This window comes from Actinia tenebrosa, unplaced genomic scaffold (assembly GCF_029948245.1).
Source record: "Actinia tenebrosa isolate PJP-AT-01 unplaced genomic scaffold, QUT_ActTen_1.0 PGA_scaffold1__47_contigs__length_23844297, whole genome shotgun sequence".
NCBI lineage: Eukaryota > Metazoa > Cnidaria > Anthozoa > Actiniaria > Actiniidae > Actinia > Actinia tenebrosa.
In genome coordinates, this window is record NW_028292578.1 from 17,493,989 (window position 1) to 17,521,535 (window position 27,547).

General features: G+C 37.5%; 4 protein-coding genes across 4 annotated transcripts; 1 reads left to right on the top strand and 3 right to left on the bottom strand.

Moving 5' to 3' along the window:
- Window positions 1-467: 467 nt before the first annotated feature.
- On the bottom strand, window positions 468-11,958 carry LOC116308034 (uncharacterized). The gene is made up of 12 exons (XM_031718385.2): window positions 11,530-11,958; window positions 11,205-11,420; window positions 9,131-9,256; window positions 7,236-7,382; window positions 7,034-7,117; window positions 6,209-6,322; window positions 4,964-5,197; window positions 4,321-4,533; window positions 3,374-3,550; window positions 2,550-2,686; window positions 1,860-1,980; window positions 468-1,726 (listed from the first exon to the last, which is right to left on the bottom strand). The coding sequence occupies exons 1-12, from the start codon at window positions 11,854-11,856 to the stop codon at window positions 1,574-1,576; spliced, it is 2,049 nt and encodes a 682-aa protein (XP_031574245.2). The 5' UTR covers window positions 11,857-11,958; the 3' UTR covers window positions 468-1,573.
- A 2,438-nt stretch (window positions 11,959-14,396) lies between these two features.
- LOC116308052 (thioredoxin-like protein 4A) lies at window positions 14,397-15,414 on the bottom strand. Its single transcript, XM_031718406.2, has one exon. It carries the CDS (start codon window positions 15,215-15,217, stop codon window positions 14,789-14,791), a length of 429 nt encoding a protein of 142 aa, XP_031574266.1. The 5' UTR covers window positions 15,218-15,414; the 3' UTR covers window positions 14,397-14,788.
- Window positions 15,415-15,723: 309 nt separating this feature from the next.
- Window positions 15,724-18,422, top strand: LOC116308045 (uncharacterized). The gene is made up of 2 exons (XM_031718398.2): window positions 15,724-15,873; window positions 16,702-18,422. Exons 1-2 carry the CDS (start codon window positions 15,740-15,742, stop codon window positions 17,165-17,167), a joined length of 600 nt encoding a protein of 199 aa, XP_031574258.2. The 5' UTR covers window positions 15,724-15,739; the 3' UTR covers window positions 17,168-18,422.
- Window positions 18,292-21,825, bottom strand: LOC116308022 (transmembrane protein 65). Its single transcript, XM_031718371.2, has 7 exons — window positions 21,502-21,825; window positions 20,931-20,978; window positions 20,741-20,808; window positions 20,558-20,612; window positions 20,148-20,190; window positions 19,954-20,059; window positions 18,292-19,354 (listed from the first exon to the last, which is right to left on the bottom strand). Exons 1-7 carry the CDS (start codon window positions 21,746-21,748, stop codon window positions 19,247-19,249), a joined length of 675 nt encoding a protein of 224 aa, XP_031574231.2. The 5' UTR covers window positions 21,749-21,825; the 3' UTR covers window positions 18,292-19,246.
- Window positions 21,826-27,547: the final 5,722 nt, after the last annotated feature.

Genomic DNA, 27,547 nt, shown 5'->3' on the forward strand with positions numbered 1-27,547 from the left:
TGTTTAGAAATTGTATTATGTATTATGCAATTAGATAGTGTTATTTTAGGGCTTCTGCGCCCCGTTTGAAGTTACTCTTAAAATAATGATAGCACGAGAGGGTAATCTTTATGTAAACTGTTAATTAGAATTGTAGTCAAGTTCGACTGGCGAAAGGTTCGCGCATTTGTACTTCCAACAAAGATATTACGACTCCGTAGAGCCAGGCTCAGTGAGTACGACAACTACAGTGCGCCACAAGTGTGGTGTTATCAACCACAGAACCACACAAACTTTCCCGCGAACCACTGCAATTCCCATGAACCAACCGAACGCCGAATCCTCAACTGTCCTCCACTATAGGTGTATCACCTATCTCAATTATTGCTAATAAAATCTTGAAAACCACCTTTATATTTTCGTCTTGATTGCGCCGTAAAACAGTACAACGACTGTGCATCACAATGGAATAAGATCAATCAGATTCGTAAAGTTTTTCTCTAATTTTATTGATCGTTTGACGATTTTTACAGTCTGTTAGACACGCATGTTTAGTTTATCGAATGAAAATCAAGTGAAATGCTACCGGGTCCAAACCATATTCAAGGTCAGCCAGGCACAACCAGAGAGACACAACCAAACCCAAAATACAACTTCCTTACGTTTCTGAATGGATTTTTGGCTTCGGTCAGACGGTCAATCATGGCAGCTAGAGTGCATACCATATATCCGTAAAAAATGTTGTAAGAAATTGCAAAACTTTGCACAAATTAGTACCATGTTCAGTAGACCTCAGTAGACCGTAGACTTACAAAGCTTTGCACTAATTTGTACAACTGTGTTAGTTAACCTTTCACGGAAATATGGTATGCACTGTATTCTTTCGTAGTTACTTTGATTGGTGAAAGACAGAATTAAACCCAACTGTTTTGAACTTCGATTCGTCTGGGTCACGTGAATATGAAATAGGTGTGTCCCCTTGAGACTAACGCATGACATCAAGCCTCGGTTTTACGTCGAGGCTCAGTGTAACCCATCTACACCAGGAACCCCACATCTCTTTACCTTGCATTTGAAAAATTATAAGCGGATGCCCATGCTTAAAAACATTTATAGGCTTAAAATTACCCAGACGGGGATTTTGAATGTAAAATATACCTTTACACTCTGAAAATCTTTACATTTACATTTTATACATTAAATTTTGCAATAAGTTTAAAATTTTCCCCGCAGTTATACTTAGCCTGTATAGACTTTACACGAAACACCTACTCATCCAAACAATTCCCTCTCTTCCACATTTTGGTTTTCAACCATCCGCTCTTTCCCTTTCCACTAAGTACAAATTCTCGTCCAAATTTCATTTCCTATGCCTTCCAAACTATGATCCACATTTCACTTCCTATTTCATTTCCAATTTTCATTCTCATTTCTCATTTCTCAGTTCCCATTTCATTTCCCATTAATCCTTTAACAGTTTTCCTAATCATTCCCATGATAAGTACGTCGGTTTGTGTATGTACGAAAATCCCTTCTCCCTAGGCGTCGTTTTCTACAGATTAAGTATAACTACTCTCTCGGATATTCATTTTAGTTAGCTGGAGAAAGCTTGTTTTTTAGGACTAGACGTCGACCAATTCCAACCTTTTGAAAATAGTTTTCTTCGAGTTCTGGTTTCTTCTCCTTCGCTTGCTACTGTGCGCATTTGTTTTTTCACTTGTTCGTCTATTAATGAAGCCACATCGTACTAAAAACACGAGAAAATGATGTTAGGAGAAGGTAGCAACACGAGTAGTTTAGAAGATAAAAGGCCCCTTTGTTTATGAAGGCTCTCCCATTTAACAATTAAGCAGCACGAAGAAATTGCACACAAATCGTACCTGCCACTCCTCGAGTTGCTTAGATAATTCAATTTTTTGCTGGATCGCTTCCATGAGCTGCTTGTCCAATCTTTCAGCCTCTCTCTTACTCTTTTCAAGTTCCATGGAGGTCTCAGATTCCCTGTAAACAGCAGCAATAGAGATTTGTATGGAAGACCACAACACAGTGAAAGCACCAAGATATATACACTACATATGCTTGCTTTTAAACGAAGTCAAACAACTTAAGCAAAGCGTTTTCTCAGAGCAAATTTCGCATGACTGTGAAAAACGTGCCCTGACCGTGACTGCGCTGCCTCTAAGCATTTTGATTGCCTAAGCAATTGTGTGGCGCGCTGTTATTGGTTCAAAGGAAACCATGATCATGCCGTTTCAGTCATACGGAATCTGCATTATCTAATTCTGCGATTATCCGTGCCGTTAATGCGTCTGAGCATTTTGATTGGCTGAGACAAATTGTCTCGCAAATCTCGTACCCACAGCCTTTATTTTCTTACTGCGCAGGCTCGACGAAATAAACGTCGAGCATGCGCAGTGAGAAATAAAGGCTCTGAGTACGAGATTAGGTCTCGCGTGTTGTGATTGGTTTAAAGGACCTTACTAATTCCATATAATAACCGTGACCGTGCCGTGTGATGTCCAACTAAATTACAACTGAAATATAATTTTATGTTTGAATCATGGGGTTACCTTCTCAGCGCCTCTTCTTTGTCTTGAATAGCTTGTTGATAAACAGCGTCAAAAACTAAATTAGGATCGCATTCCTTCAACACTAGTCGCCTTCTTTCTTCATTCAAATGTTTGATTTCGTCTGCACGATCGTGGAGCTGTAGTAAAGACATCATTGTTATAATCTTTGTATCACAGCAGTATAACGGATAGATATATTTACTATTTTTTGCAGTCGTCTTTGCGCGCATTATCCTATCACAGGCTTTTGACAGCGTATAGCTACGGCAACGGTAAAATATTGTACGGCTAAGAACCTGCCGTATTGTATCCCACTCGTACCAAAATCACTTTGTAAAATCACCTCAAGCACGACCTTGACTCTGTTGGTTTTTTGACACCTTCATTTTTCACCATTTTAATTTAGAATTCTTTATCAGACACGATTTTGGCAGAAATTCAACATCTTTAGTTTCTTTTAAATAATTAATTTTTCTACTCCAACAAGTGAATTTGAACGCAGTACTTACTTTGTCTAATGAATAGTGGTATTCAATACTTTCCTCATTTCCCATCCCCGCAAGTCAAAAAGCACTGGATTTGACACTTCGTACCCCATTATCTATTCGTTTGATAGACTTTTAGCGCTAAATGGAAATGATAATGATTTTTCGTCTGTATTTATATTGTAACTTAACAGTTCGCGCCAATTCATTGCAGTGTCTGATTTTTATGTTAATTTTTAATCAACTCTTTTTTTTTTCAAGTACTCTTATCTTGAAACGGCAGGAAACCTTTTCAACGCTTGAGAGAATCTCACGCTATATTGTAACTGAATATCGTACCTTATCTTGTAGTTCGATGATTTTGGCTTCTTTTTGGTTGATTCTTTTGTTTGCTGTGGCGACATTTTCTCTTAGATGTTCCATATCTTTGTTGGTTTCGTAGAGGCTTTCTTTGAGATTGCTAATTTGTTCTTTGAGGTTTTCGTGCACACTGCCCACCATTGAGCCGGCATAACCCTGAGGGGAAGGAAGGGATTCCATTGTTAAAAACACCTTCAAGAAGAGAAATTAGAAAAGTAAGATCTGGTAAAACAGTTTTAGCAGATAATTGGAAAAAAAACGCCGAATAACCAGGGAAAACAACGACCAAAACAAACCAAACAACTAAAGCAAACGAGTTTTTCTTATAAATTCTATATCTAAAGTTAGCGTCATAAGGAAGAACAATATCAGTCTATGAGTATCTAGTTATGGACTTCTGACGATATATAAAGAAATTATATATATATATACAAACAACAAACAAATTTATTACGAGCAAATAAAATCTTAGCTTGATAAAATATATACAGTAGTAATAACAGAGTTTGGCAACTTGGCAAAATTGAATTAAGTGAACGGAAGTCTGCCCACCAACTGAGCATCACGATAGATGGTCCAAGCAGAACCCGGTCAAGAAGCGTCAAAGAACCTGTGTTTACGATTACCAAGGTACTGCGCATGCTCCAGAAAACGGCGGGGAAAATGGAGATTGAATAATGATCAAAAACGCAAAATATTTTCTGTATATCTTTCGATTACAGTCTGCTACAAGTGAATTTTCTACCGCATTGCTGCATTACGAATTTCCTTCATTGATATATATCTTGGGGGCCGGATCTCTACCTCCGCAAAAAGCGTTTATCACCTTTTCTCTGTAAGTTTTACACGTTCAAGTTCGATAGCAAACAGCAAGACATTTCTCTACAGAATACGCAATAAAAAGAAAAATGAACAAAAAAACTTACCGAGTTTTTTCTCATAACGGTTGCTTTATGTGAATGAATAATCTCATCGAGGACAGCTTTGAAGTTTTGCACGAATGACGTCAGACATCCCGATTGGTAATCTCTGTTCGGATCCAAAGGCTCGACTTTTGCCGTGGGTTTATCGTGATGGCGTCGTAGTCTGTCGTAGTATAGTTGGAGCTCATTGTGGGCGTCAATGATTTCCTTTTTCAACTGTAATGGTGAAAAAAATAATTATTTATCGCGGACGCATTAATCATTTATGGGCGATAATTAAAAAATCACGTAAAAGTTGACCTAAAATTGCAAACATGACGTAGAGTGAATGACAGAGTGAATGACATAGAGTGCATGAAATTTCGTATAACTAGTGTACACGGCACGATCACGGTACAGAAAATTTTCTTTGAACCAATCATCGCAGTGCGCGAGGTCCAAACTTATCCAATCAAAACGCTCGAACATATGACCGGTAGATTGATTTAATCAACGCTCACTGGCGTGACGACACTAATAGCGGCTGCGTAGAAGACTACAGACATGTACAGATAGAAAATAGACGGACGAAAACAGATAGACGTAGGATGGCCATAGCTGTCAAACAGAAAGACAGACAGACAAATAGACACCATCTTCGTCGTACCTCAGCATTAGTGTTCTGTTCTTTCTCCAGCTGTGCATAGAAATCAGTATTCCTGAGTGTGACTGGACCATCCACCTCACATTCATTCTCATCGTACTCTAGATCAGAATCATCGCTATCTTCTTCATCTGAATCGACGCTAAAGTACTGGCGAGGTCTTTTGTTTGACGACGAGGCAGCAAGTGGACGGGGACTGCCGTTGACGCTAAGAACTGGCAGGCGGCGTTGGGTGCTCTAAGGAAATAAATTGGATTATAAATTTCATTTATTACTTATTTTTATTCATTCATTTAGTCGCACCACTTCTTATTGGAATTATTTTTTCTATTTTGCATCATTCAATTATCCATTTATTTATTTGTTTATTCGTTCGTTCGTTCGTTCATTCGTTCATTCATTCATTTTCGAGGAACCCAATGTATCTAAATTTAAATTTTTTTCTAAATTCATATTTATCCGGTGCTTTTATCTAAATTGCGCTCCAAATGTGGGAAACAAAAGCCAGTCTTTTTAAATTCATCCATGAATTTAACAAAACACAAGATGGCGGCTGTGGAAACCATCAACACAAGCCAATTCTATATATGGAATACAAAACGAATAATGCTTCATACTTCTAGAAAATATCATACACAAACTACGAGAAAATTCTTTGACACCACGTTCCATCTATTCATAGTTAATAGAGGGGAATGATTACCCTCTATTAACTATGATCTATTGTAGCATCGACTCAGCTGAAGAGCAGCCCGCTGGGATGACTATAATTTGAGGTTTGTCGCGAATCAATTAAAGTGACAATCAACACTCAAGTGAGTTGTTATTATCAGCTAACGAAAGATTCGCTCCTTATTTAAAAGGGGTATTCATTTTCACTAGTTTATCACGACAAAGGAAGTAAGCCCACGTCTTCCTATTTTCATGTTTCGAGAGCAGAGGCGTTTTTTCCTCAATATTTTTTTATCTCTCGAATTGTCTAGATCAACACTCACTCTAGATTACACTAGAGTGGGTACACTAGAGTGGGTTTCGTATGAGTAGGACACGTACGGCAGTGACTGACGTGCAGTACGTACACGGTACGGTATGACATAACATCGAAATGGTTTTCCATTGTTTTTGTGTAAATCATCCAACCACAACATAGAACTGAATACGAATTTTTCCTATCGTTTCCCACGCATTTGAAATCCACTCTAGCCAAGTATAGAACTGTCAAGTGGTAGATCATCATGTTTTACCAACCTCTTTGGTTTTTCGTTCAGATTTCACGCATAAATCATCGTTATCCAACAGAGAAACAGACATATCAGACAGCTCGGAGAATAAGGAACCCCGCGAAGCCTGGTCTAATGAAGCCTGTGTGGGCACAAGAGGTCAACATATTAGCTCATGTGTAGATGAAGAAATAAATGACCAATTAGTCTAGCAAGTATAACCTGATTGTTCCAGGAAGTAGCTAACTTTAAATCGAAACATATTCCCACTGAGAACCCCCACACACGATGGTTGGAGTGACATACCAAGTTATGGGAAGATGACCTTCGAGTCGGTAAAGAGCGGGTAGCTCGCCGTGAAAGGCTTGTTGATTCATTTTCGCTGGGTGGTGGGTGGGTCGTTGAGCTGGTCTTATGCTTGAATACCGAACTGGTGGTTGAAAGAGGGTTATTTGGTGTACGGCAGATTCGTGTGTGGAACAAGCTTGCAGTGGGAATATGAATCCTAATTCTATAATATATATCTCGTTTTGAGCTATTTATAGTTACGGAAAGTTAACTAGATTCATGATGTAGATTGGCCGTATATTCAGTAGAGGGTAAAGTCTTTGTTTTTGATGAATAACTTGGTTCACGGACTACGGAACTGACGACAATATTTGAACCAATCACAGTTTTCTCACATCAATGCGCGTCTTATGAAAATGCTGGAACAGGAAACCGTCACGGTCACGGCACGCGCCTGCCGCAAACCAAGTGTTTGCTTTTTAGATTGTTTTAGAGTTTAGCAATGTTTGGGAACGATTTAATAACGAATTTAGAACAAAAATTAAATGAAGTTTTGGTGATTTACCTGAATTTTCATTTCATCCAATTGATCTTGGAGGTGCAGGTTGTTAGTTTTGCTTTCATTAAGCTTGTCTTTAACGTCTTCGAGCTATAGAAAAGGCAAGTTCAACAAAAATAACGAAATTAAAAATGGCACTTTCTGCTGCAAAAATGTTTCAAACTTTCTTTCGAAATGTCTCGAGGCTCTTTGTTAATTTGACTTTTACCTGAGTTTTGATATCTTCATAGTTTTTCTTAAGATCTCGTTCTTTTCCTTGTAATTCCTCTTTATCTTTCGCTAAAGAATCTTTCGTACTTTCCAACTCTTCTATATTTTGTCTTAAAGAGTTTTTTTCTTCCTCTTGACTAGAAATCTGAAACAGAAAAGTCATAAAATACGTAAATGATAAAAAGAAGGTCAGAATTTGTTGGAAAACGACTTTTATGCACTAGTCAATAACTCCCACCCACCGACCCCCGGGACAGGGCGTGGAATTTAACATTCACGTAGTGTTAAATTTAGGACTTTCCCCTGGTCCCCCGAGCAAGATTTTCTGGTAAAATTGTTAAAGTGCTGAAGTACGCGTTAAATTCCCCGTACATCTGTAAAATTAAATCCCCGGTCTCCTTGTGTTAAATCCCCGCCATGTACCGGAGGTCGGGGGTTACAATTTACTATCCACAACTTTACTCTGGCCGCTTGATTAAAACGTTCCTTTATCAATCTATGACTTAAGGTATACATTACAGAATAATTGTCAAAATATCTATCTGATTTGGTCTTATCATATTACACCATAAATTACTTCTAAGTTTATATTTTTATATTTTTCCAAACTTGTCAACCAAGCTGCAGATGTCAGAGATAAATATCTTGACAAATGTTAGTACATTTTCACATGAAAATAGATTTTGGAATTTCTCTAAATATAGTCAAAACAGAATTAGGGACTGTCAACTTGAATTAAGCTATTTTTCAAACTTAATTAATTTTGACAGAAAAATTGTCATGTACAAAATATTCCATACAGGTACCAGAAGAAAATACCTCATTCACCGCAAAGCTTAACAAACAAACACATCAGTCAAAAACCATAATGCTACCAGCAACAAAGTACCAGTAAAAAGCAAATATTACAACAGATGTTTCATTTGATTTGAAGATAATTGTCAGTCTAATCATGCAGGTAATGATTGCTATAATTGAAAAGAGCAGATTCAATGAACCATTGAAGCCAGACATATTAAGTTGACTCTTCATAAGGAATAAAACGAGTTTGGAAAAAGCAGATAAATTAAGCTGAAATTATTTCACAATGCCTTTTCTGGAATGAACAATTATTAAGTAGTTGAAACATAGATTGTAATTATCATGGGTTAAGGAGTTACGTACAATTTGATATTTCAGTATAAAAGATAATAGCTCAATATTCAATATTGCGAGAGGCATTGATGCACAGAAAAAAAAAAAAAAGAAAAAGAAAAAAAAAGAGAGAGAAGAACCAGAAAATGTTTTAAGGCAATTATATTTTCAAAAAGTTAATAGATCTCACAAAGAGTCAACAACCATGCACAAAGTCATGTTTTTCAATTATGACCCGAAATATCCTCAACAAAACTATCGACACTTAATCATGTTGATGAACGCTTTTAACAGCCACCCACAAACCCTTAAGAGTTCTTGGACAACCAGCACTTGATATACATAAACATATGACTATAGTCTTATATTGCTAAACATATGACTATAGTCTTAAGTAGGATGTAGACAGGTTAGTGTATTATAGATGATTCTCAAAATTATTGTGGATGTATGGCTAATATGAAAATATGACAAAATCAATTTGTGGAATTCCTTTCATATTTTCATGTTAGCCTCGCATTCAAGGTAATGTTAATGAGTCAAGGATAAAACAGCTATCATGTTTGACTTGACTCTTTTCACTTAATTGAAGATAAGGATAATGAGTATAAGACACACACACACATATATATCACGGCAGATCAAAGAAAATGTAAGAGGGAGAGCAGCACTATGTTGATAAAATAGAGCAAAGCTGTGTCCATTACAGCCCCCCTAACTATACACCCACCACTGCATATAGGGTAACCAATTTGTTACCTTTTCATAGAGCTCTTCTATCTCAATTTGCTGATTATGGACGTCATCAATGCTAAAAGTTCTTGATAACTGTTGCCTCTTGAGATTGTTGAGTTCTTCCGATAGCGTTTCATTCTTGGTTCTCAGCTGAGAAAAGACATATTGGTTATTGATATGATTTTTTTTCATACAAGTAAAATTATATAATTGCAAAAATAATTATATGGCAAATGATGACTTTTTGGTAAAAGGAAAGCAGAAATTTTGAAGCACATATTTGGCAATATGGAAAAAATAAGGCCTTTGACTTGTTATGAATCAAAAAATAAAGATTATAAAGGTTATAAAGATTTTTAAGCTGTTTGAGGAATGTGAAAATAGAATATCCTCAAACCAAAAAAAAGTGAATAGGAGCTCGGGAAAAAAATCAAATCCCAAATAGGATATTATTCCTTTCAAATAATAAAGTATTTCTATACTTTGTTTCTTAGCTAATGCATCTTAATATTTCCTCACATAAGAATATGAATGTCTGAAATATTTTAGAGGCTTTTCAATAAAGCTTTTTTGGATTAAATGGTTTCTATGAGAGTTCTATCACCTTGGAGATATAGAAAATGATGCCTCATGCATTTTTTAAAATAAAGATACTGGGAGAAGTATCTAGAAATATCTCAATTACTTTCGTCATACGTTTTTGTTTAAACAAGCAAGAGTGAAAGTTAAAAAAATGCTTTAACATGGCAGCTCTCCTAAAACAATGTTGTCAAAAAAACTATATCTAATTGCAATTATAGAAAATATTTCTAATTTTAAAGACATTATTTGTAAATATTAACACTGATTTAAGTATGTGGTAGATAACTAAACCTAAGAAATGTATATCCTGAAAACGGCAGTGAAAAGGCTTACCGTACTAGCATGTGACTGGTTTTCCAGCACTAAAATGGCTTTTCGAACACATTACTGGGTTTTATATTTATATTAAAAAATATAGGATGCTCCTAACATGCTTCACTTAGCAGAATGTTGAATGACATAATTTTTCTTACATCTACATTATAAACAATAACGACAAAACAAGCAAAACACTGATATCACAAAACCAAGGAAATTTTCTAAATGTTCGCATGATTCAATTTTTTCAATATTCTCTTTATTTTTAATTTTACAAGAAGTTATCGGCAAAAGACGAGTGAAGTGTGTAGCAGCTGCTCAAACACCACACTTGCAAGATTCTAGTTTCTTTTTGCCATGCCTCGCTAACAAAGAGATTATGGAGATAACCCTTAAAAAGGCCAGTTTTTCGCACATAAGCACATCTACGTTGTATTTGTACGCTGTTTTTCTTCTTCTCGAGAACGATAAAAAAACTGGGCGATGAATGATGGCGCTCCACAGATTCCACTTCACAAAACATCGGAGTCCAATATCGAAGAAGAAGCTTGCAATTTAATCAGCCGGAATCGATGACAGAGATCGTGATGTTGCACAACTTTCTCTATAAACCAAAAAATTCTCTTCGATAAAGTAAATCTCTAGTTTGACATCTTCGGCGCGCTTGTACGACCGAATTATGATCGAAATCATAAACATCAACAATTACAGTACTCACGGCAGATACTCTGTGAGGTTCAAGCAAGTATTGCTTCACTACAGACCAAAGTTTAGCAAATAAAACACCAAAATTACGGTGATAAAAGACTTTTCCTTTTCACTAAGAGAAATTTAAACTTTTCGTAGAAAACTGCTGCTAAATTCGCTCAAATTGATGTCTCTGGTGGGATATCCGACATGTCAACCGACGTTCGTCCATACTACGCGCGTTCTCTTCAAAGTATCCGGAAAAAAGGCTCAAGTTTCAAAATTCAAGATCAAATTTCGACATTCTATTTTAAAATAACATTTCTCGGATTACCAGTTTCAGTTTCTGGGTTCCGGTACAAGTGTATTCCCCTAAAAATATTATTTTTGAAATATTTTTCTTATATGACATGGCCATCAAAATATGTAGCGAAACTCAATTATCACCAAGGACGGGGCTATAAGATATTTTGAAGTGTTTTCAAACTCGAATCTATCACTCTTCGCCTACCTGGTATAATTCTGAGTGCAATTTCTCATTTTCTTCGGTTAATCCTGCAAAGGTTTTTCTTTTATGGGCTGAGTCCGTTAGCGAGGCGGATTTATGAGAATGTAATTCTTGACGTAAGGATTGTATGTCGGCTTGAAGTTCTTGTACTCTCGACTCATGAGCACCGCTCATTCTTTCTATTCTTAACCTCAATTCGTATTTTTCTTGTTCTAATTCCTGTAAAAGAATAAAAAAATACAAGCCTCATTAGAATCATTCAATCGCCTATCCACGCTTGGATCAAAAAACGAAAACAATCATTGCTAAAAACAAAAAAAAAATTTACCTCTGCTTGTTGAGAATATTCCTCTTGTAGTCGCTCGTATTTTTGAGACAATTCTTCATTTTTTTCCAAAAGTGCTTTTCCCAATTCTGCAGCCAGTAAAAGATCTTTCTCTTTTTGAGCAAGCAACACGTATAAATCCTGTTCCTCATCATCCTCCTCGTCATAATCATCGTCTCCATTGAACTCATTTTCTAGATCATAGTGACAGTTGTAATGTTGTTTTTCGTCCAACTCAGAACCTTCGTCGAGTAGCAGCTCTTCATTCGTTTCTGTTTCTTCACAATCTCCCATCGTTAGGATACGAATTAGGTCTGTTTTTGACTTCATCTGTTGGTTAACCTCCTGTAGCCGCCATGTTCTTAGCGATCCAGCTAATATAATTGCAAATGAATAGTCAACGCGTGTATCGCCTTAGCGATTTTTGACGAAACAGCCTAAGTGTTGGAAATTTTAATATTCATGTTTAGCTGGAAATTTATTCACTTCAGGGGTTTACCATAATTTGCAACCAATCATAAAAGCGTGTTTGGTTCCGCATAGCCAATCGGGGGCTATTTTAGTCCAATTTATGTCTGTCATTATTTGGACAGACACAGTTCGTCATCAAACGTCATCATCGGGCTCACTTCACACTTCCTTCACACAAACACTTACGCTTGATTGATATCCCACAAAATAATAATAATAGTTTTCTTTTTCTGAACTTTATTTATTCTTTTCATTGAATTTCTGCACATAATTGTCTAAAGTTTCGATATGCACGTCGTTTGTGTGGCGTGAGCGCAGCCAGGATTTGGTTCCTGTTCATACTAATACTATCACAGGTAGCCCAATTTAGATTAAAGCGAATGGTGAAAATAAAATAGTACAACAACAACAACAACAACAAAAATAATAATAATTCTAGAGCATTTTTATATCGATTTTTTTACTCTTTCGTATTACGGAGGTCATTATCTTGACCTCGAATTAAAAAAAAAAAATTATTTAATTTTTCCGATTTTATTTTCACAATTCACTTTAATCTAAATCGGGCTCACTGTGATACTACGTTTATATAATACTACAATACTTCACCTTGCTTAAAGTACCGTTTAAACTACTTGATTTAACCTACATACATAAGGACCCATTTCTAATAGTGCGTTGGGGATGGGGCCTAATCTTTATTTTTCTTCATTACGAAACTCAAACTGAGAAAATAAGGTGTCATTCAATTTTCATAAAAAGTGGGGAGGCTACTCCGGATCCCCACAGACTCTTCCGTCCCTAAAACGAAGTGACCAAATTTCTTTTTTGACAGACAAATATAAAATATTACTAACAATTACGCTTTTTAAAACACTTTATGAGCTAACGAAATGAATATTTTTTTCCGTTGTTGACTTAGTATCAGCATACATACCTTCATATAATGTCTTAGGGTTTCTATGTTCGTTTTCTGATGCATTAAGATTAGCCCGACCACCTTTGTGTCAATAGATTGTCTTGTTTGAGCCACTTGGTTTTCCAATTAGCGATAGATCAAATCTCTTTCAGGATGCGCACTTGCTTTCGTTAGGACTCGAAAGCAACCTATGTCCAACATTCAAGCAAATCAAACAAACATTTGTGCGGAAAGTCCCAAATGTTCAGAGCGGATTTGTAGCTTTGCTTTCCAAGCAAGATGATAGAGGAAGGGGAAAAATCGAGAGACACGCGCCGTGTCAAATTATTTCAAATTTTTTCCTGTGGCAATTTACATATGCCAAGCTAGCACAGTGGTGAGGGTCAGTAAAAGCCCTAAAAGCCTTTTTTTAAATATCCCAATCTCTCCATCAATAAACAGTTTTTTTCTGACGTCTTTGTAGTTTGATATCCCGTAAAACGACTGATCTTTTTAAGACCAACATCCAAATAAAAGCTAAACCGGAACTCATCGATCGTGGGCTCTGATGTGGAAAGATAAAAACTAAATGTCGTAAATTTATCAACCCCTACATGCTATCAAATATTCATCCCGTTCAGACAGAGGTGCATTACCGGAGCTAGCCAGAAAGCCTGCGAGATCAGGAGCGGGTCTACGAATCGGAGAGGGGGAGAGGGGAGGGGGAGGGGGGGGGGAATCGGCGTTATAACAATTACCCCCGGAATATGCAAAACGAAGCCAGAGGATGCAAGATGCAAAATAAAAACCATTGGTTGAAGCTAGCGGGATAGAGCATCCTTAAAATCATTCCAGAAAGGATATCAAGAAAATACAACGTGAAAGGCACTTAGCTGATAACGAAAGAGACCAACGAACGGTTAAATTCCACTTATGTAGCAGCCATGAAAACTAGCAACGCGAAAGAAAAATTTCCGAGATATGTTTTACCGTATTATTTTTAGTTTACTTTCAGGGATTTTTGATATGATTCTAGTAATAGGACAGGAAAAGGTGAAAATCCTGGGGACTTTCGAATCCGTGCTCAGGTCAAACGTTGAACTTCATATGAGCCGAACCAAATTTAAACAGTAGATAACAAGGCGGCCTTTTTTGATGTGATTGGGTTGGGCTCATGTTAAGTTTGACTTTCGAACATTTTTATTTCCTCTACGACTCTTTGAAAATATATCGAGTGCGATGTTTACTATAGAAAAGCACAAAGAAAATACCAATTAACACACCCTTTGGAAAGTGTTAACTTGTGTTTCCCTGCTCTGTTCTGTTATTTCAGTTAACGATTTTTTAAGTGTGGTCTGAATAGTAGGCTTGAAAAGGCAAATCACTAATAAGTTGCTTTGCTTCTTAGATCTTTATCCGTGAACGAAGTTAGGAAAGGCAAACAGGATAGACATAAATTCACAAAATATGTAAGAACTCCATAAGAATAATTAACACTTGATGAGGCATAAAATCAAGTATTTTATTAAAGCTTTTACACTTTGACTTGTGTATCTTTTGTGATAAATATACATTTACAGTGATTTCAAAGACAAGAACAGAACAAAATGAGAATTAATTAGATTCAGTTAGGTTGAAAAGGTCCTAATAAACGGACGAAACTAGTCCCTAAACTACAATTGTGTTGTTGTTAGTGCGTGGGGGATTATAAAAATCACCATAGAGTGTGTATAGAAATGAAAATGAGAAGAACAAATACTCTACGATTCACTTACATGCATGTAAAACGATATACAAATGTACGATATCTTACTTAGCACTCAAAATTGAAAGAAATGAATAAGGAGCAACAACTTGAAAGGAAGAATTACATCTATAATCTGTATATTATTTTCAGTATCGGTATTTCGTGGAATAATCTTTAGGAGACACCACCAAGCCACGTCCTTTCCTCGCACCTCTATAGACCGTCTCAACAATATCTATCATCTCCTGCTTGTCATCCAACGGCCAGTTGATTTTATTATTGTTACCTGTTCCCAAATCAATCATAATGTGCTTGTTTCGATAGAAGAACATGATCGTACAAGGATCGTAGAGTTCATACATTTTGTTAAAGTCAGGGACTTTGCTTATGTCTACCAGGTAGATGGCAGCGAAATTCTTGACTCGATCGGCAACTGAATAAAGTACTTCGTCCATCTTCATGCAGGCAGGATCCCAGTCGTGTCCAAATCGAATGATTACCACACGATCCTCCTCGGATAAGATTGCTTGATCAACTTGCCAACCGTTCTCTAGATGGGACAAGAGGTACGACATCCTCTCTTAATGTCAAGTTTATAGCAGAAAGAGTGAAAATACTCCTTTGAAACCAATAGGGGAAGTAAACGAACGCTTTAGTAGGTGAAGAACCTGAACTTCAACCAAGTAAAGAATCAAGAAGATAGCTAAATAAAGAAATCTTAACAAGACGAGGAAGGAAAAAAGTCTTCTTTGATACAAAATGGCGATATTCTATATTAAGACCATGATGCACTTCGAGCCTACTAGACCCAGTTACTCGTTATGACAACCACAGGGAATCCAAAGCCAACGACAAGCTTGAAATACCCTTTCGCTTTATTTATTAAATTAAACTTTTATGTAATTGTCATTCATTATGTCGCATACTTTCATAACCTTTTAAGATGATAGCAAGAATTTTACTGAATGAAAATAGTGGAATTTGAAAAAATAAAAAGAACCAGTTGGGAAACAAATAAAGCGTGGTTCAAAATATTCAAATCTTACGTCAGCATATAAAATAGTACCACGTGATTCAAACATTGCCTGACAACAAACATGGCGGATTCGCATGAAAAAGAAAGCAAAGAAGAACAATCAAAAAAACACGGAAAACCTCACAATGAACGTCTAGAAAATACAGAAAGAGACTTACAAATAATCTTTAAGAAACTTAGAGTTGATAACGAGCCGTAAGTATTTACACTTTCGTAAAAAGTTTCGTTCGAGGGAGGAATTGTTTGTGAATATGTACTCGTCAACATAAGACGTTGATTTTTGTCAAGAATCTCGCTCGTCTTGCTACTGATATTGAAGAACCACCGACTGTAGAAGATAACGAAGAATGGGACTTGTGTTTTTAGATTAAGCTGGGTTGGGTTTTCACTCTTGGGAAGCAATGGGATACAAGTTACTGAATTCCGAAGCTTAATTAGTGTCGTTTATTAGCGAGAATAAATAATGTAATCTTAAACATTTCATTGATTGAGTAGAGCATAAAAAAGGTTTATTGAAAAATCGTTTTTAAACATTACCATGCAACTAATTTTTTTTCTTCAAAGTGGCATTTAATGTAAAATTAAAAGTAAATAAAATGCTGTGTCATGATTAGTTTCCTGAGGCTAAGGATGATGGGAAATATATTTTATAACTAATTATTAGAACTATTATTTTTTTCAAAGTAACACTTTACAGTCAAACTAAGAAAACCACGAACACCTAAATATGTCTGAAATGTTAAACATCATGTTCTGACCAATCACATAGCAGTTAACTAGAAATGAATTCATCCTCTCATGCGATTGGTCAGAACACGAAGTTTAGCATTCCAGACATATCTTTGGTGTTCATGGTTTTCTTAGTTTGACTGTAGTAATGATTTGAAAAGATATAGAGATCAGTCACCTCTTTCCCAAATTTATGGTAAGCACAAGACAACACCCCCCTCCCCCCCACCCCCTGCAGTTGTTTACATAGTTCTAAACTACATTAGTCAATCACCATTTCTTCTACCTTTACAGGAAAAGACTCAAATCAAAACAAAACTTCAGAAATACCAAAAGCAAAGAAAAAATCGTCAGGAGTAAAGGAATAGGAAGTAATAGAAAAATTATAAAAGATGCAACGTTTACCTACAAAAGTTGTCACCCAAGAAGAACAAAAACAGATGAGGAACCAGATACATTATCATGGACGTTATCAAAAAGCATAAGTGACAAAGAACTGAAATCTGCTGATAAAATAATTTCACTGACACTTGATGGCAAAGCCAGTAAATCACCAAATCAGGATCAAAAATGTGCTTCAGAGTCAAAGGAACTTTCAGAAAGTTGTAGTGAACAATTTCGACGGGCGCAATGTTCTAGTATGCCTCATGGTGGTATGAACTTTGACGACACAACACCAGAGGAACTAGCTGCTTATTTTGATCAATTGCTTCATATTCCAAAGCCAATGTCTGCCATGGCAGAAATGATGTATACATAGGTTTGATTTTTATATCTGGTATCTCAGTCAGGATTGTGAAGTTCCCAAGCTCATGGCTTTGCATTTTTGTCTACGTTGCTTCTCAATAGGAAACCCTCAATAGCATGTGCAGAATTGTTGTCATGTTTTGGTGGAAGTCAATTTAAAGGTGTTTCCATGGTATTTCATAGACATTGCCCTTGAAAGTTTGTGCTTTCTGACATTGTCATGGAAACATTTTGATTGATGCCCACCAATCCCCACTTTTGTCTTGATAGCAAATCTTACGACTTTGTCCATGTGATTAGCAAGCACTGTATATAATTGGATCTGGATTTTACCGTCTACTTAAAAGTCAAGCTTTTTTGTTCTTATGCTGTTTCAGTCCTCATCGTTTTATTAGTCAGATCACAAAAAATTCTTGCATTTTGTTGGGGTACTTTGTTTCTTGGTAAGGAAGGACAGCCTTCGAAATAAGAATTTATTGGAAATGCTGTCGAGATAGAAAGCTGCTTGACTATTGGTGTATCATGAGAATATTGGTCTTATCATCATTGTATTAGTAGTATGGCTTGTATAGGTTTTGCACCATCAAGTGTTGGCACCCATAATCAAGCTTGGGCTCCTTGTGGTTAGATGGCAGAACAACAAAATCCCTTTGCACTTGGGAATTAAATTCTTTCTCATGTAAAACGATTGTATTGTTCTTGCCATCTAACATGGCTGCTGTCGTGGTGGTGCAAAACCTCTATTGGACTACGATTTCCACAAACATACAAATTCATGAGTAGGTTAAGAAATCTTGAAAAAAATTTTGTGATCAAAAAGGCACACCTTTTGTAGTTTTGTTAACAGATGATTTCATCTTAGTGGCATCTTTTGTAAAAAGAGCGATAAAATTTTGATATCAAAATATATAGAAAGAAAAAATCAGTTGTAAGGTCAAAGTACATTAATATTAAGAAAGTATAAATTATGTAGAAAGCTATTGCTGTGGGGTTTTTTTTGCAGTGGGTTATCAATGTACTGAAAGCAGAAGATTGATTAGTTGGGTTTGTTTATGTTTTTGGCATTGTCTGCAGTTGTAAGATGGCAAATGCATAAGCATAGAACAATAATTATAAAACAGATAAAATACTACATGCTTTTGGTTAACATTTTTGTCATTGAATTACAAAGTAGGAGAGTACATGAAATCTAATCCCTAAAAGTCCCCCTAGCCAGAGTCTAATGTTTGAGTATATTCAACACACTCTGAACTCACTACCAAAACATATGATGTAGGTTCCATGCAGAGAACTCTTAACTCACCTGAGTTGAGTTTTACGGAGGGAGGAAAACCAGAAAACCTTAGAGAAACATGGTGGAAAGGAATGAACAACATATTGAACAAGTTCTATTCATATGTGGAATTTTTTGCATGATTCTTTGATTTATAACAATACTTATCATGATACAATAAATACAAATGAAAAGCTATTCTCGTAACATACTGTCATCGATAACGTAATCAATGACTATTAAATTGTTCAAAAATAAACCCTTACAATTATTTTTCTGTTGCAGTGATTTATTTGTAATATCTATAGATTCCATTATATTTGTAAAATTGCCTTTTCAAAGTTTTACCTCCTTAAAAATATTTAAAATAGTTTGCTCAAATTTCCAATGCACTCATACTTTTGTCCAATGATTTTCTGAGTCTGACTTATTAAAGCCTCTTCTATCTATTTGTCCTTAATTGATCGGTTGTATGAAGGGTGGATAGCACAATCTGATGGATAAATTTATTGTATGACAGCATCCCTTAATTCACTGGATAAAGATTTATCCGTTGGATAGTGCTATCCACCCTTTGTACAACTGGGCCCTGGATACAAACATCTACTAGATGTACATATACATACCTTCTAAACCTTACACCAACGCTATACCACACATGGAATACATAATGAATTCCAATATGAAAACAGAGACAATGACAAGTTCTGGACATTGCATATTTGAACTCTGACCATAAAATGCTCCAAGATGCTGGATTGGAAATGAGAATTTTAAAACATTGTTTTTCTTGGTGAGAAACTTTTCATTGAAAATGCTTTAATCCTCTAAGTTATGAGGTTTTTTCTCTTCTTCATCTTTCGATGATAGAAAAAGCAGTGGAAACATTCCAAGTAAACATCCAAATGAGATTCCAATGGCTCTTCCCTGTAGAAATTGTAAACAAAAATAGGTTGTGAGATTATCAAGTAGACAGGGACAGAACCAGAAATCTGAGAAAGGAGGTGCAGAAAAATTTGGCATTAGACTATTGACTTTGAAAAACAAAACCAGAGGAAGTATGGGGCCATGCTCCTAAATTCTTAAAACATGTTTCCAGAAATGCTATTTTTGCATTCTGGGGATATTTTTGACATAAAAGAAGAATAGATCAATTAAGAAGCACCATGAGCCCCCCATTTAAATCTAACTGTGATAGAGAATTCTCAGGTTTTTGGAAAATTGTGAATAGATTTAGATATATCCAGTCCCAGGATTCAGCAGCATCATGGTACATAATCATCCAACTTTTACCCTACAAATATAACAGGATGAAAGATCACTTAGCCATTCTTTCAATCGAAATGCTTGGGCTCTCCTTTTTTCCCCTTCCATCCCCTTATCCCTTCCTTCTCAACCCCTACCCCCTGCCCAAAACCACCATAGTCAAGAAAGCCTGGTTATATAGGCTAATAGGACATTATCATAAGCATACATAATTATAAGGCCTTTGAAAGAGGATAAAAGACATGCAAAACAGTGATTACCAAATTTGTTATGAATCTTGTCCTTGGCATTTCCATTTGTTTTGAGCTTAGTCCTGGTCCTTCAAATCCCATTTTATTTGCTGCAAGCTCAACGTAATGAGCAAGGCTGTGGAAATGACATGTGAAACATTAGTAGCTAGCTACATGCTTAAAAATATGAAGACTAGAATAGCCAGTTATTATTGGCAACTAACCTAATTCCAGAAACATCAGATATAAGATTACCAAGGGCTGCAGCTGGAAGTTTAGAACAATTTAAGACATTGAAAAAAAGTCAGAAAATGAGTAAGAAAATAAAATGAGAAGAGTGATGAATGAAACAAAGTATGTATGCTTGAATGAACAATTAAATGAATGAAGTGAAAATGGATGAATAAACGAATAAAAAAAAAATTTTCATAAAAGAAAAATATATAAGCAAACAACTATTAGGGATGAGCATGAGTGAATCAATGTATGAAAAATGAATGAATGAATTATTAAAGAATGCAATAAATGAAATAAATAAAAAATGAAAAAATAAATCAAATTAATGAATGAATAAATAAATGAATGAATGAATGGATGGATGGATGCACATAATTGTTTATGTACATTCACTCACCAGCCATTGTTGATATTCCTAATGCAGCACCAAGAGTTATATCAATATACTCTCCCTGGATAAAAAAACAAAACAATATTAGACATCAAGTCTCAATATCTGACATGAATGATATTAACTTGAATATGCTGTAGCTATAATTATCGTTGCAATATATATTGTAATATATGTATATATACTTACTGCAGTAATCATGATAGCATTATCTAGAAATCCAAAACCAATAAATGGAATTGCACTGTGAAATGCAGCTTTGAAAAAAAAAAATCGTACATGGATCAATCTGTCATGTCTACGCATGCTATTGAAAAACACTGTATTATATGAAATACATGAAAAATAAGTGGGAATCTAGCATAATGCAAATTGTTACCAAGTCTAAGCTGGGCCACTGTTGGAGCTGTGGGAACTTCTCCTGGTTCTGTCAATGCAAAAATAATGTATTTAGTATGCATTGGGCAAATATGTATGCAATGTCAACAACACACCATACCATAGGCCCTAAATTATGTATCTCCCAACTTTTCCTCAAAAGGAAATCTTACGTGGGGAATCTAGCTTCGGAACTATTAGTTTGCATAATGAGATTGCCTCTAATTATTCCACAAATGGAGACATTATTAAAAATAAAGATACCATATATATCGATAATTGTCACCAAAACGAATTTGAGAATGATGACAAAAATTGACTTTGACTCTGACTTTTTAACAAATTGTAAATTTCCAAAATTCCCTGACAATTCTCTGACCTTAAACCCGGCCTTTAAAAAAATTCAGAATTCACTGACTTTTCCCTGACCGTGGGAACCCTGCTGTATGGTTGCTTTAATTTACAAGTGGATGTTCTAGGATTTTGTGAGGAGAAAAACTAAAATGCCAAAAAATAAAGTTTTAAGGTTTGATAATTAAATAAAGAATAAAGTAATAGAAAGAAAATCTTACCATTGTCTTGGTGTTGTTTCAAAGCTTCTTGAAGAAAACTTCTTTCTTTGGTAGTCAACGAAGAGACAAAGGAATCCGCCTCTGAAACATTACAAATCTCCGCGATTCCTGATTTTTTGCCCCTGTAGTACCGTCTAATTACTTGGTGAAGGGATGGTTTTCTGTAAGTATGGGTTAGATGTTTTGAAATGGAGAAATAAAGTGAGATATTCAGGGATATTCTACCACAACCACAGTACAAACCCATTATTAGTGTTGATGAGTCGAGTAGAGGGACTGGGCTCACATAAACAATATCACAGGAACCCCAAACTACAAGATCAAAACATGTTTCCACTTGACGTCAGTTACCGTCTTGGAGCGAAATGTTAAATACAAATTCCCATACGATTCTTTCTGTCTTAAAAACACATGGTGGTGAGTGTTTGGCCATCATTTGTAGCGGATTATGAGATTTCAGCAAATTGTTTTGTTTTTTTTGACAAAGGCACAGGTAAAATAGCTGGTCCAAATAACCTGGGGTCGGGAGAGCGATGCATTCACCATTTTCATACATTCGTTCACTGGTCAAACAAAAAGCGCTCAAGCGAGGTGCCAAGGTACTTTCAAAGGATTATTCAAATTTGAACCTTACAACCTCAACTGAATGCTTTATGTTTGACCAGTGAACCGATATATGGAAAATGGTGAATTCTTTGCAGACACAGACCCACCCAGATCGATTTTCTGCTTCTTTGATTGAGATCCTCGCCACATTTAATACGAAACACATACTTTATAGCGTGCAAAGTAATATTATAACATCAAAAAATAACGCCTGTTGAAAAGTCTTCAGTTTTGCTCCAGCAACTTCGACATCACCGAATAATTAAATATACACCATCGCATCAAAACAACGTCCGACTCATGATCATATAGTACAAATTTCTGGCACTGTTTGGTATAACACCCTCTCGATTCTAATTTTATTCAGTGTTATACCAGTTTGGGCGTGTCACTTTGTAAAGATTGTTATGAGCATGAAAGGTCCGAGCCCTGTATAAATTTTTTAGTTCTTTTTCCCCAAAGAAATCGAAAACGGTGAATTCGATCAAAGATTCCAAGGGCGCTTTCTATCAGACTCATTTGGAGCATTAAAATACCATGTGCCAGTTGATGTCCCAAGCCGTTCAAAAAATCTATTGAAATACCCCATTTTCATTCACTTTTGTCTTTCCACTCCGAATGTTATGAAAAAGTAAGGTCATTTTCCCTAAAATCATGAACTAACTTTATGTAGTTATAGTTTAATAAAAGTCTATAATCAATCAATCTCTTGTTTATTTTCACTAAGTTTTCAGAACCAGCAATGGTTTCGTAATGCTGCTACATCTCATTCGTTGTTACCAGAGTTTGAGCTACAGTGTTGATAATTTCTTCTTCGATCCATCGATCGATCCTTCCTTTCTTTCCTTCGTTCTTAAACATGATTTCTTTCTTTCCCTCTTCCTTCCTTCTTCTCATCTATATTTCTTTATTTTCTTTCCTTCCTTCGCTCTTTTTTTTTGTTTCCTTTGTTCTTTTAAGAAAGAAAAAAAAAGTCTTAAAAGAGTAGTATAGGGAATGGGGGTTCCAGCGCAATCTCAACACGGGCAAGATCCGTATCAAAAATCCACCTACGGACGACCCCCACTCCAAGTGTGGTTGAGGGCAACAGCGCACTTAAATATGTTAGTCTATATATGGAGTGCGAAGAATGTAAGAGAACTTTTAAGAAAGAAGCGGATTTGAAAAAGCATTTGAAAATGAAGACGAAGTGTATGAGCAGTTATGATTGTGGATGTGGTAAGAAGTTTGAGACTAAGGTTAAATTGTTTTGGCATTGTCAGGACTGTGAGTACGACTACGACGACCTAAAAAGTGCTTGGTATTAGGTATAAAATATTTCCTATTATATAGATGGAATCCCAAAGCAACTTCAGCACGGTGTCAATACCCGGTAACGGTGAGATTGACGTTAGACAGTTTTGGCGTCAGTCAGAAAGGAAGGTTAAAAGGACTCTCCGAAAAGGTATAGAAGAATTAGGAGCCCTGAAAGCGAGCATAATGGTAGAAGTAAGTTTGTCAAAAGACGAGGTAATGACGACAGCAATGTTGCGATCAAAGTCGTTAGTGATATTAGAATCCACGAATCTGGATAGGTCACTCAGTGAAGCCTTAGAAGCAATAATGGAGTCGCTGTCTAACTACACGAAAGAAGGATCGGGTTGGACAGTAGAGGAGGTTGAAGGAATAGAGATAAGTATAGCCAGGTACGTACCCATACGAGGGGGGAGTTACGTACCGCTACCAACGTGGGTAGAAAGGAAGAAGGCTATTGTAAACGTGAAGAATGAAGACAATCGATGCTTTATGTGGGCAATCAGGTCTGCACTGTATCCAGCAGAGAAGGATCCCTGTAGGACAAGTAAGTATCCCACAGATGATTTAGAGTGGGATGGTGTGGAATTTCCCATGCAGTTGATAGACATCCCCATATTTGAGGAAATAAACGATCTAGCAATTAACGTTTACGGAGTCAGAGAGCAGACGATAGTACCGTTAGTTCTGTCAAAAAGTAAAGGAGAGCGCGTACATTTATTCTACCACGGCGGACACTACTCATGGGTTAAACACATTAGCAGACTATTCTACAGACATACTAAGCACAAAGGCAAAAAGTACTTCTGTGACTGCTGCTTGCTGTCATTTACATCCTTAAATGCCCTAAAGAAACACGATGAGATCTGCCGCGGAGTCGAAGAAGTGGCGCAACGGATCCAGATACCCACCAACAAAGAGCTTTCATACGCAGACCATCAAAAGCAGATGCAAGTGCCTTACGTGATATATGCAGACTTCGAAGCGTTGATAACTAAGGAAGAGCAGAAACGTGGTGCCACGAATAAGGTAGGATTACACGAGATCTGCTCCTTTGGTTACATAGTAGTCAGATCAGACGGTAAAGCAAACCCTCCTGTGATTTACCGAGGTAAGAACGCAGCTAATGAGTTTCTAGAAGCATTGCGAGAAGAGGAGGGGGAGATTAGAGAACAATTAAGACGTCCAAAGAAGATGGAATTTACCAAAGAGAACCAGGAGGCTTTTAACAAGGCAAAAAAATGCCACATTTGTCAACATACGCTTCTTCAGTTTGGAAGACGAGCCAAGAAAGCGTGGGATGAAGATGGAAAGTATCTAGGAGAAGCTCATTTTAAATGCGGGAAGTATGCTAAGAAAGGTGAGAAGCCGGGAAAGCCCTCCACGCACTGCATTCACTGCCACAAAGCATTTGTTGAGGATTTCTATGTGGATAAGGTTAGGGATCACTGCCACATCACTGGTAAATACAGAGGAGCGGCTCATTGGAAATGCAATATAAACTTCAAAGTAAATCCAGACATGGAGATTCCGGTGTTCTTTCACAACCTCCGCGGTTACGACTCCCATTTGCTACTACAAGGAACAGACGGCTTCGACGTCAAATGCATACCCAACAACAAAGAGCGCTACATGTCCGTAACTGTGGGTAAGCTAAAGTTCTTAGATTCGCAGCAGTTTATGGCGGACTCCTTAGCAAACCTCGTAAAGTATAACACCAACTTTCCCATTTCCAGTCAATATGGCGCGGAAAGGAAAGGAGTCTACCCATACGAATACATGGATTCCTGGGAGCGATTTAAAGAGTCCCTACCACCCAAAGATCGCTTCTACAGCACCCTAAACGAGTCCGGTATAAAGGATGAGGAGTACCAGCATGCGTTAGACGTGTGGGAAAAGTACTCCTGTGAGAACATGGGGGACTACCACGACATCTACCTACGTTCAGACGTAGTGCTGCTTGCAGATGTTTTCCAAAGCTTCAGAAAGATGGCTATGGAATATTACGGATTGGATCCCGCTAATTTCTACACGGCTCCTGGGCTCAGCTGGAGTGCTTTGTTAAAGAAAACAAATGCGCAGTTGGATCTCCTAACGGAGTACGACATGTATCGGTTTATGGAAGACGGTATTCGTGGCGGCGTATGCGGGCCCAGCCGACGTTACGCCCGCGCAAACAACCCCTTAGTAGAGCACGACCCAGAGAAACCAACCACATACATTTACTACCTGGATGCGAATAACCTTTATGGTTGGGCAATGTCACAGTACCTACCTGTGAGAGACTTCGAATGGGATCCAGTGAAGCCGATAGACTTCTACATGCAGGTAGGAAAGGAGGAAGACAAGGGTTACGTTTTAGAAGTGGATCTGGAGTACCCAGAGCGCCTGCACGACGAACACAATGAGTTCCCCTTAGCACCAGAAGCGATAGAGATACCATTTAAGCAGCTAAGTCCGCTGCAAAAGCAAATGTGCCCTGGTTACAAACCGTACAGGAAACTAACTATGAACCTGATGGATAAGAAGAAGTATGTGGTACATTACCGCAACCTGCAGTTCTACGTGCGACACGGAATGCGCGTAGAGAAGATCCACAGAGTCCTAAAATTCACGCAGGAACCCTGGATGCCCTACATTGACTTTAACACGCAAAAGCGTACCGCAGCGAAAAATGACTTCGAGAAAAACCTCTTCAAACTGATGAACAACAGCGTGTTCGGAAAGACAATGGAGAACATCCGCAAGCGCGTAAGCGTAAAAATAGTCAGCACCAAAGAGGAAGCACAAGCATACGTGTCACAGCCAGGCTTCGTTAGATACGTAGAAATGCTGAACTTCTACGTGATTCACATGAAAAGGGCAAACCTCTTACTAAACAAGCCCGTTTACACAGGCTTTACGGTGCTGGATCTATCGAAGCTGCTTATGTACGAGTTCTACTACGATAAGCTTAAGCCAAAGTACGGAGACCGCTGTCGCCTCCTGTACACAGACACCGACTCCCTAATTCTAGAAGTGCAAACGGAAGACGTTTACAAAGACTGCCTCCCCAACATAGACGAGTACGACACCAGCGGTTACCCGAAGGAGCACTTCCTTTACTCTGCGAAGAATAAGAAGGTAATTGGGAAGATGAAAGACGAAATGTTAGGAAAACCCATAGTAGAGTACGTGGGTCTGAAACCAAAGATGTACAGCGTGCTAAAGTTAGACGGCGTAGAAAAGAAAGCTAAAGGCGTAAAAAAGTACGTGGTTAAGAAGGACATTACGCACGAGTCCTACCTCAACGTATTACGAACACGCAAGGAACAGCGGCATAAGATGAACAGCCTGCGCAGCTATGGTCATTAGATACATAACGTCACGCAGGAGAAGGTGTCACTGTCTGCATTTGACGGTAAGCGATGGATGTGTGATGACGGAGTGCATACGATAGCATTCGGACATCACACGATAAGCAGTTCTTCCATGACGAACCCACGTGTGGGGCCATCGTGAAGATAATACAAGATGGGCTGACCCTTCTTAGCTATTACGCTTCGGATCTGGTAAGTTTCCAAAGACCAATTAGGATCCGTAGCTCTTTTGGATCCTCCTTCTAATTCACCCGGTCCGTAGAGATATCGGACTGTGACATTACCTAATTTTTTTTCATGGGGGAAGACCGCCCTCGAACTTCTGACGTAGGACTTGTGTTCCACGTGTTTCTTTTTTATGGCATCCTTGGGTTTCATTCCCGTAGCCCTGGCCGCCTCGTTGTTCAAAGCCGCGACGACCTGGGGGAGTCTCTGGGTCCATTCCCTGTTGCGTTTGGAGGGATCTTCCAGCTCTTTCCAATACTGGTACCCAAAGAGACGCTCGGCCAGGGTCTTATTGAATCTTTCGACGATGCTCTGACCCCTGTGGTACTCTGCCTCGGCTCTCCTAATTTTAGTGCTGTGGTCTTTCAGGGTCTTAGTAACCACGCCCATAAACTCTGTCCCCGCATCCACTTGCAGCAGCTTAGGCCATTTCAAGACGCGCTTATAAATCCTACCTAGGGCTTCTGCGACTTCCCCAGAATCCTTGCTGGTTATGGGTTCGGCGTCCTTGTATCTGCTTGCGATATCAACTACGGTCAAAGCGTACCTATAGGTCTTTTTTC

Bases quoted from the DNA above. Each gene is read 5' to 3' on its own strand.
- LOC116308034 (XM_031718385.2), bottom strand. From the start codon at position 11,856: ATGAAGTCAAAAACAGACCTAATTCGTATCCTAACGATGGGAGATTGT. The intron at 7,118-7,235 runs GTAAAAGTCAAA...CCTTTTCTATAG, and splicing joins ATGAAGATATCAAAACTCAG to CTCGAAGACGTTAAAGACAA. The intron at 4,534-4,963 runs GTACGACGAAGA...TCACCATTACAG, and splicing joins AACAGAACACTAATGCTGAG to TTGAAAAAGGAAATCATTGA.
- LOC116308045 (XM_031718398.2), top strand. From the start codon at position 15,740: ATGGCGGATTCGCATGAAAAAGAAAGCAAAGAAGAACAATCAAAAAAA. The intron at 15,874-16,701 runs GTAAGTATTTAC...CTACCTTTACAG, and splicing joins CTTAGAGTTGATAACGAGCC to GAAAAGACTCAAATCAAAAC.
- LOC116308022 (XM_031718371.2), bottom strand. From the start codon at position 21,748: ATGGGTTTGTACTGTGGTTGTGGTAGAATATCCCTGAATATCTCACTT. The intron at 20,979-21,501 runs GTAAGATTTTCT...TTGCATTGACAG, and splicing joins GAAACAACACCAAGACAATG to AACCAGGAGAAGTTCCCACA. The intron at 20,191-20,557 runs GTGAGTGAATGT...CTAAACTTCCAG, and splicing joins AGGAATATCAACAATGGCTG to CTGCAGCCCTTGGTAATCTT.
- LOC116308052 (XM_031718406.2), bottom strand. From the start codon at position 15,217: ATGTCGTACCTCTTGTCCCATCTAGAGAACGGTTGGCAAGTTGATCAA.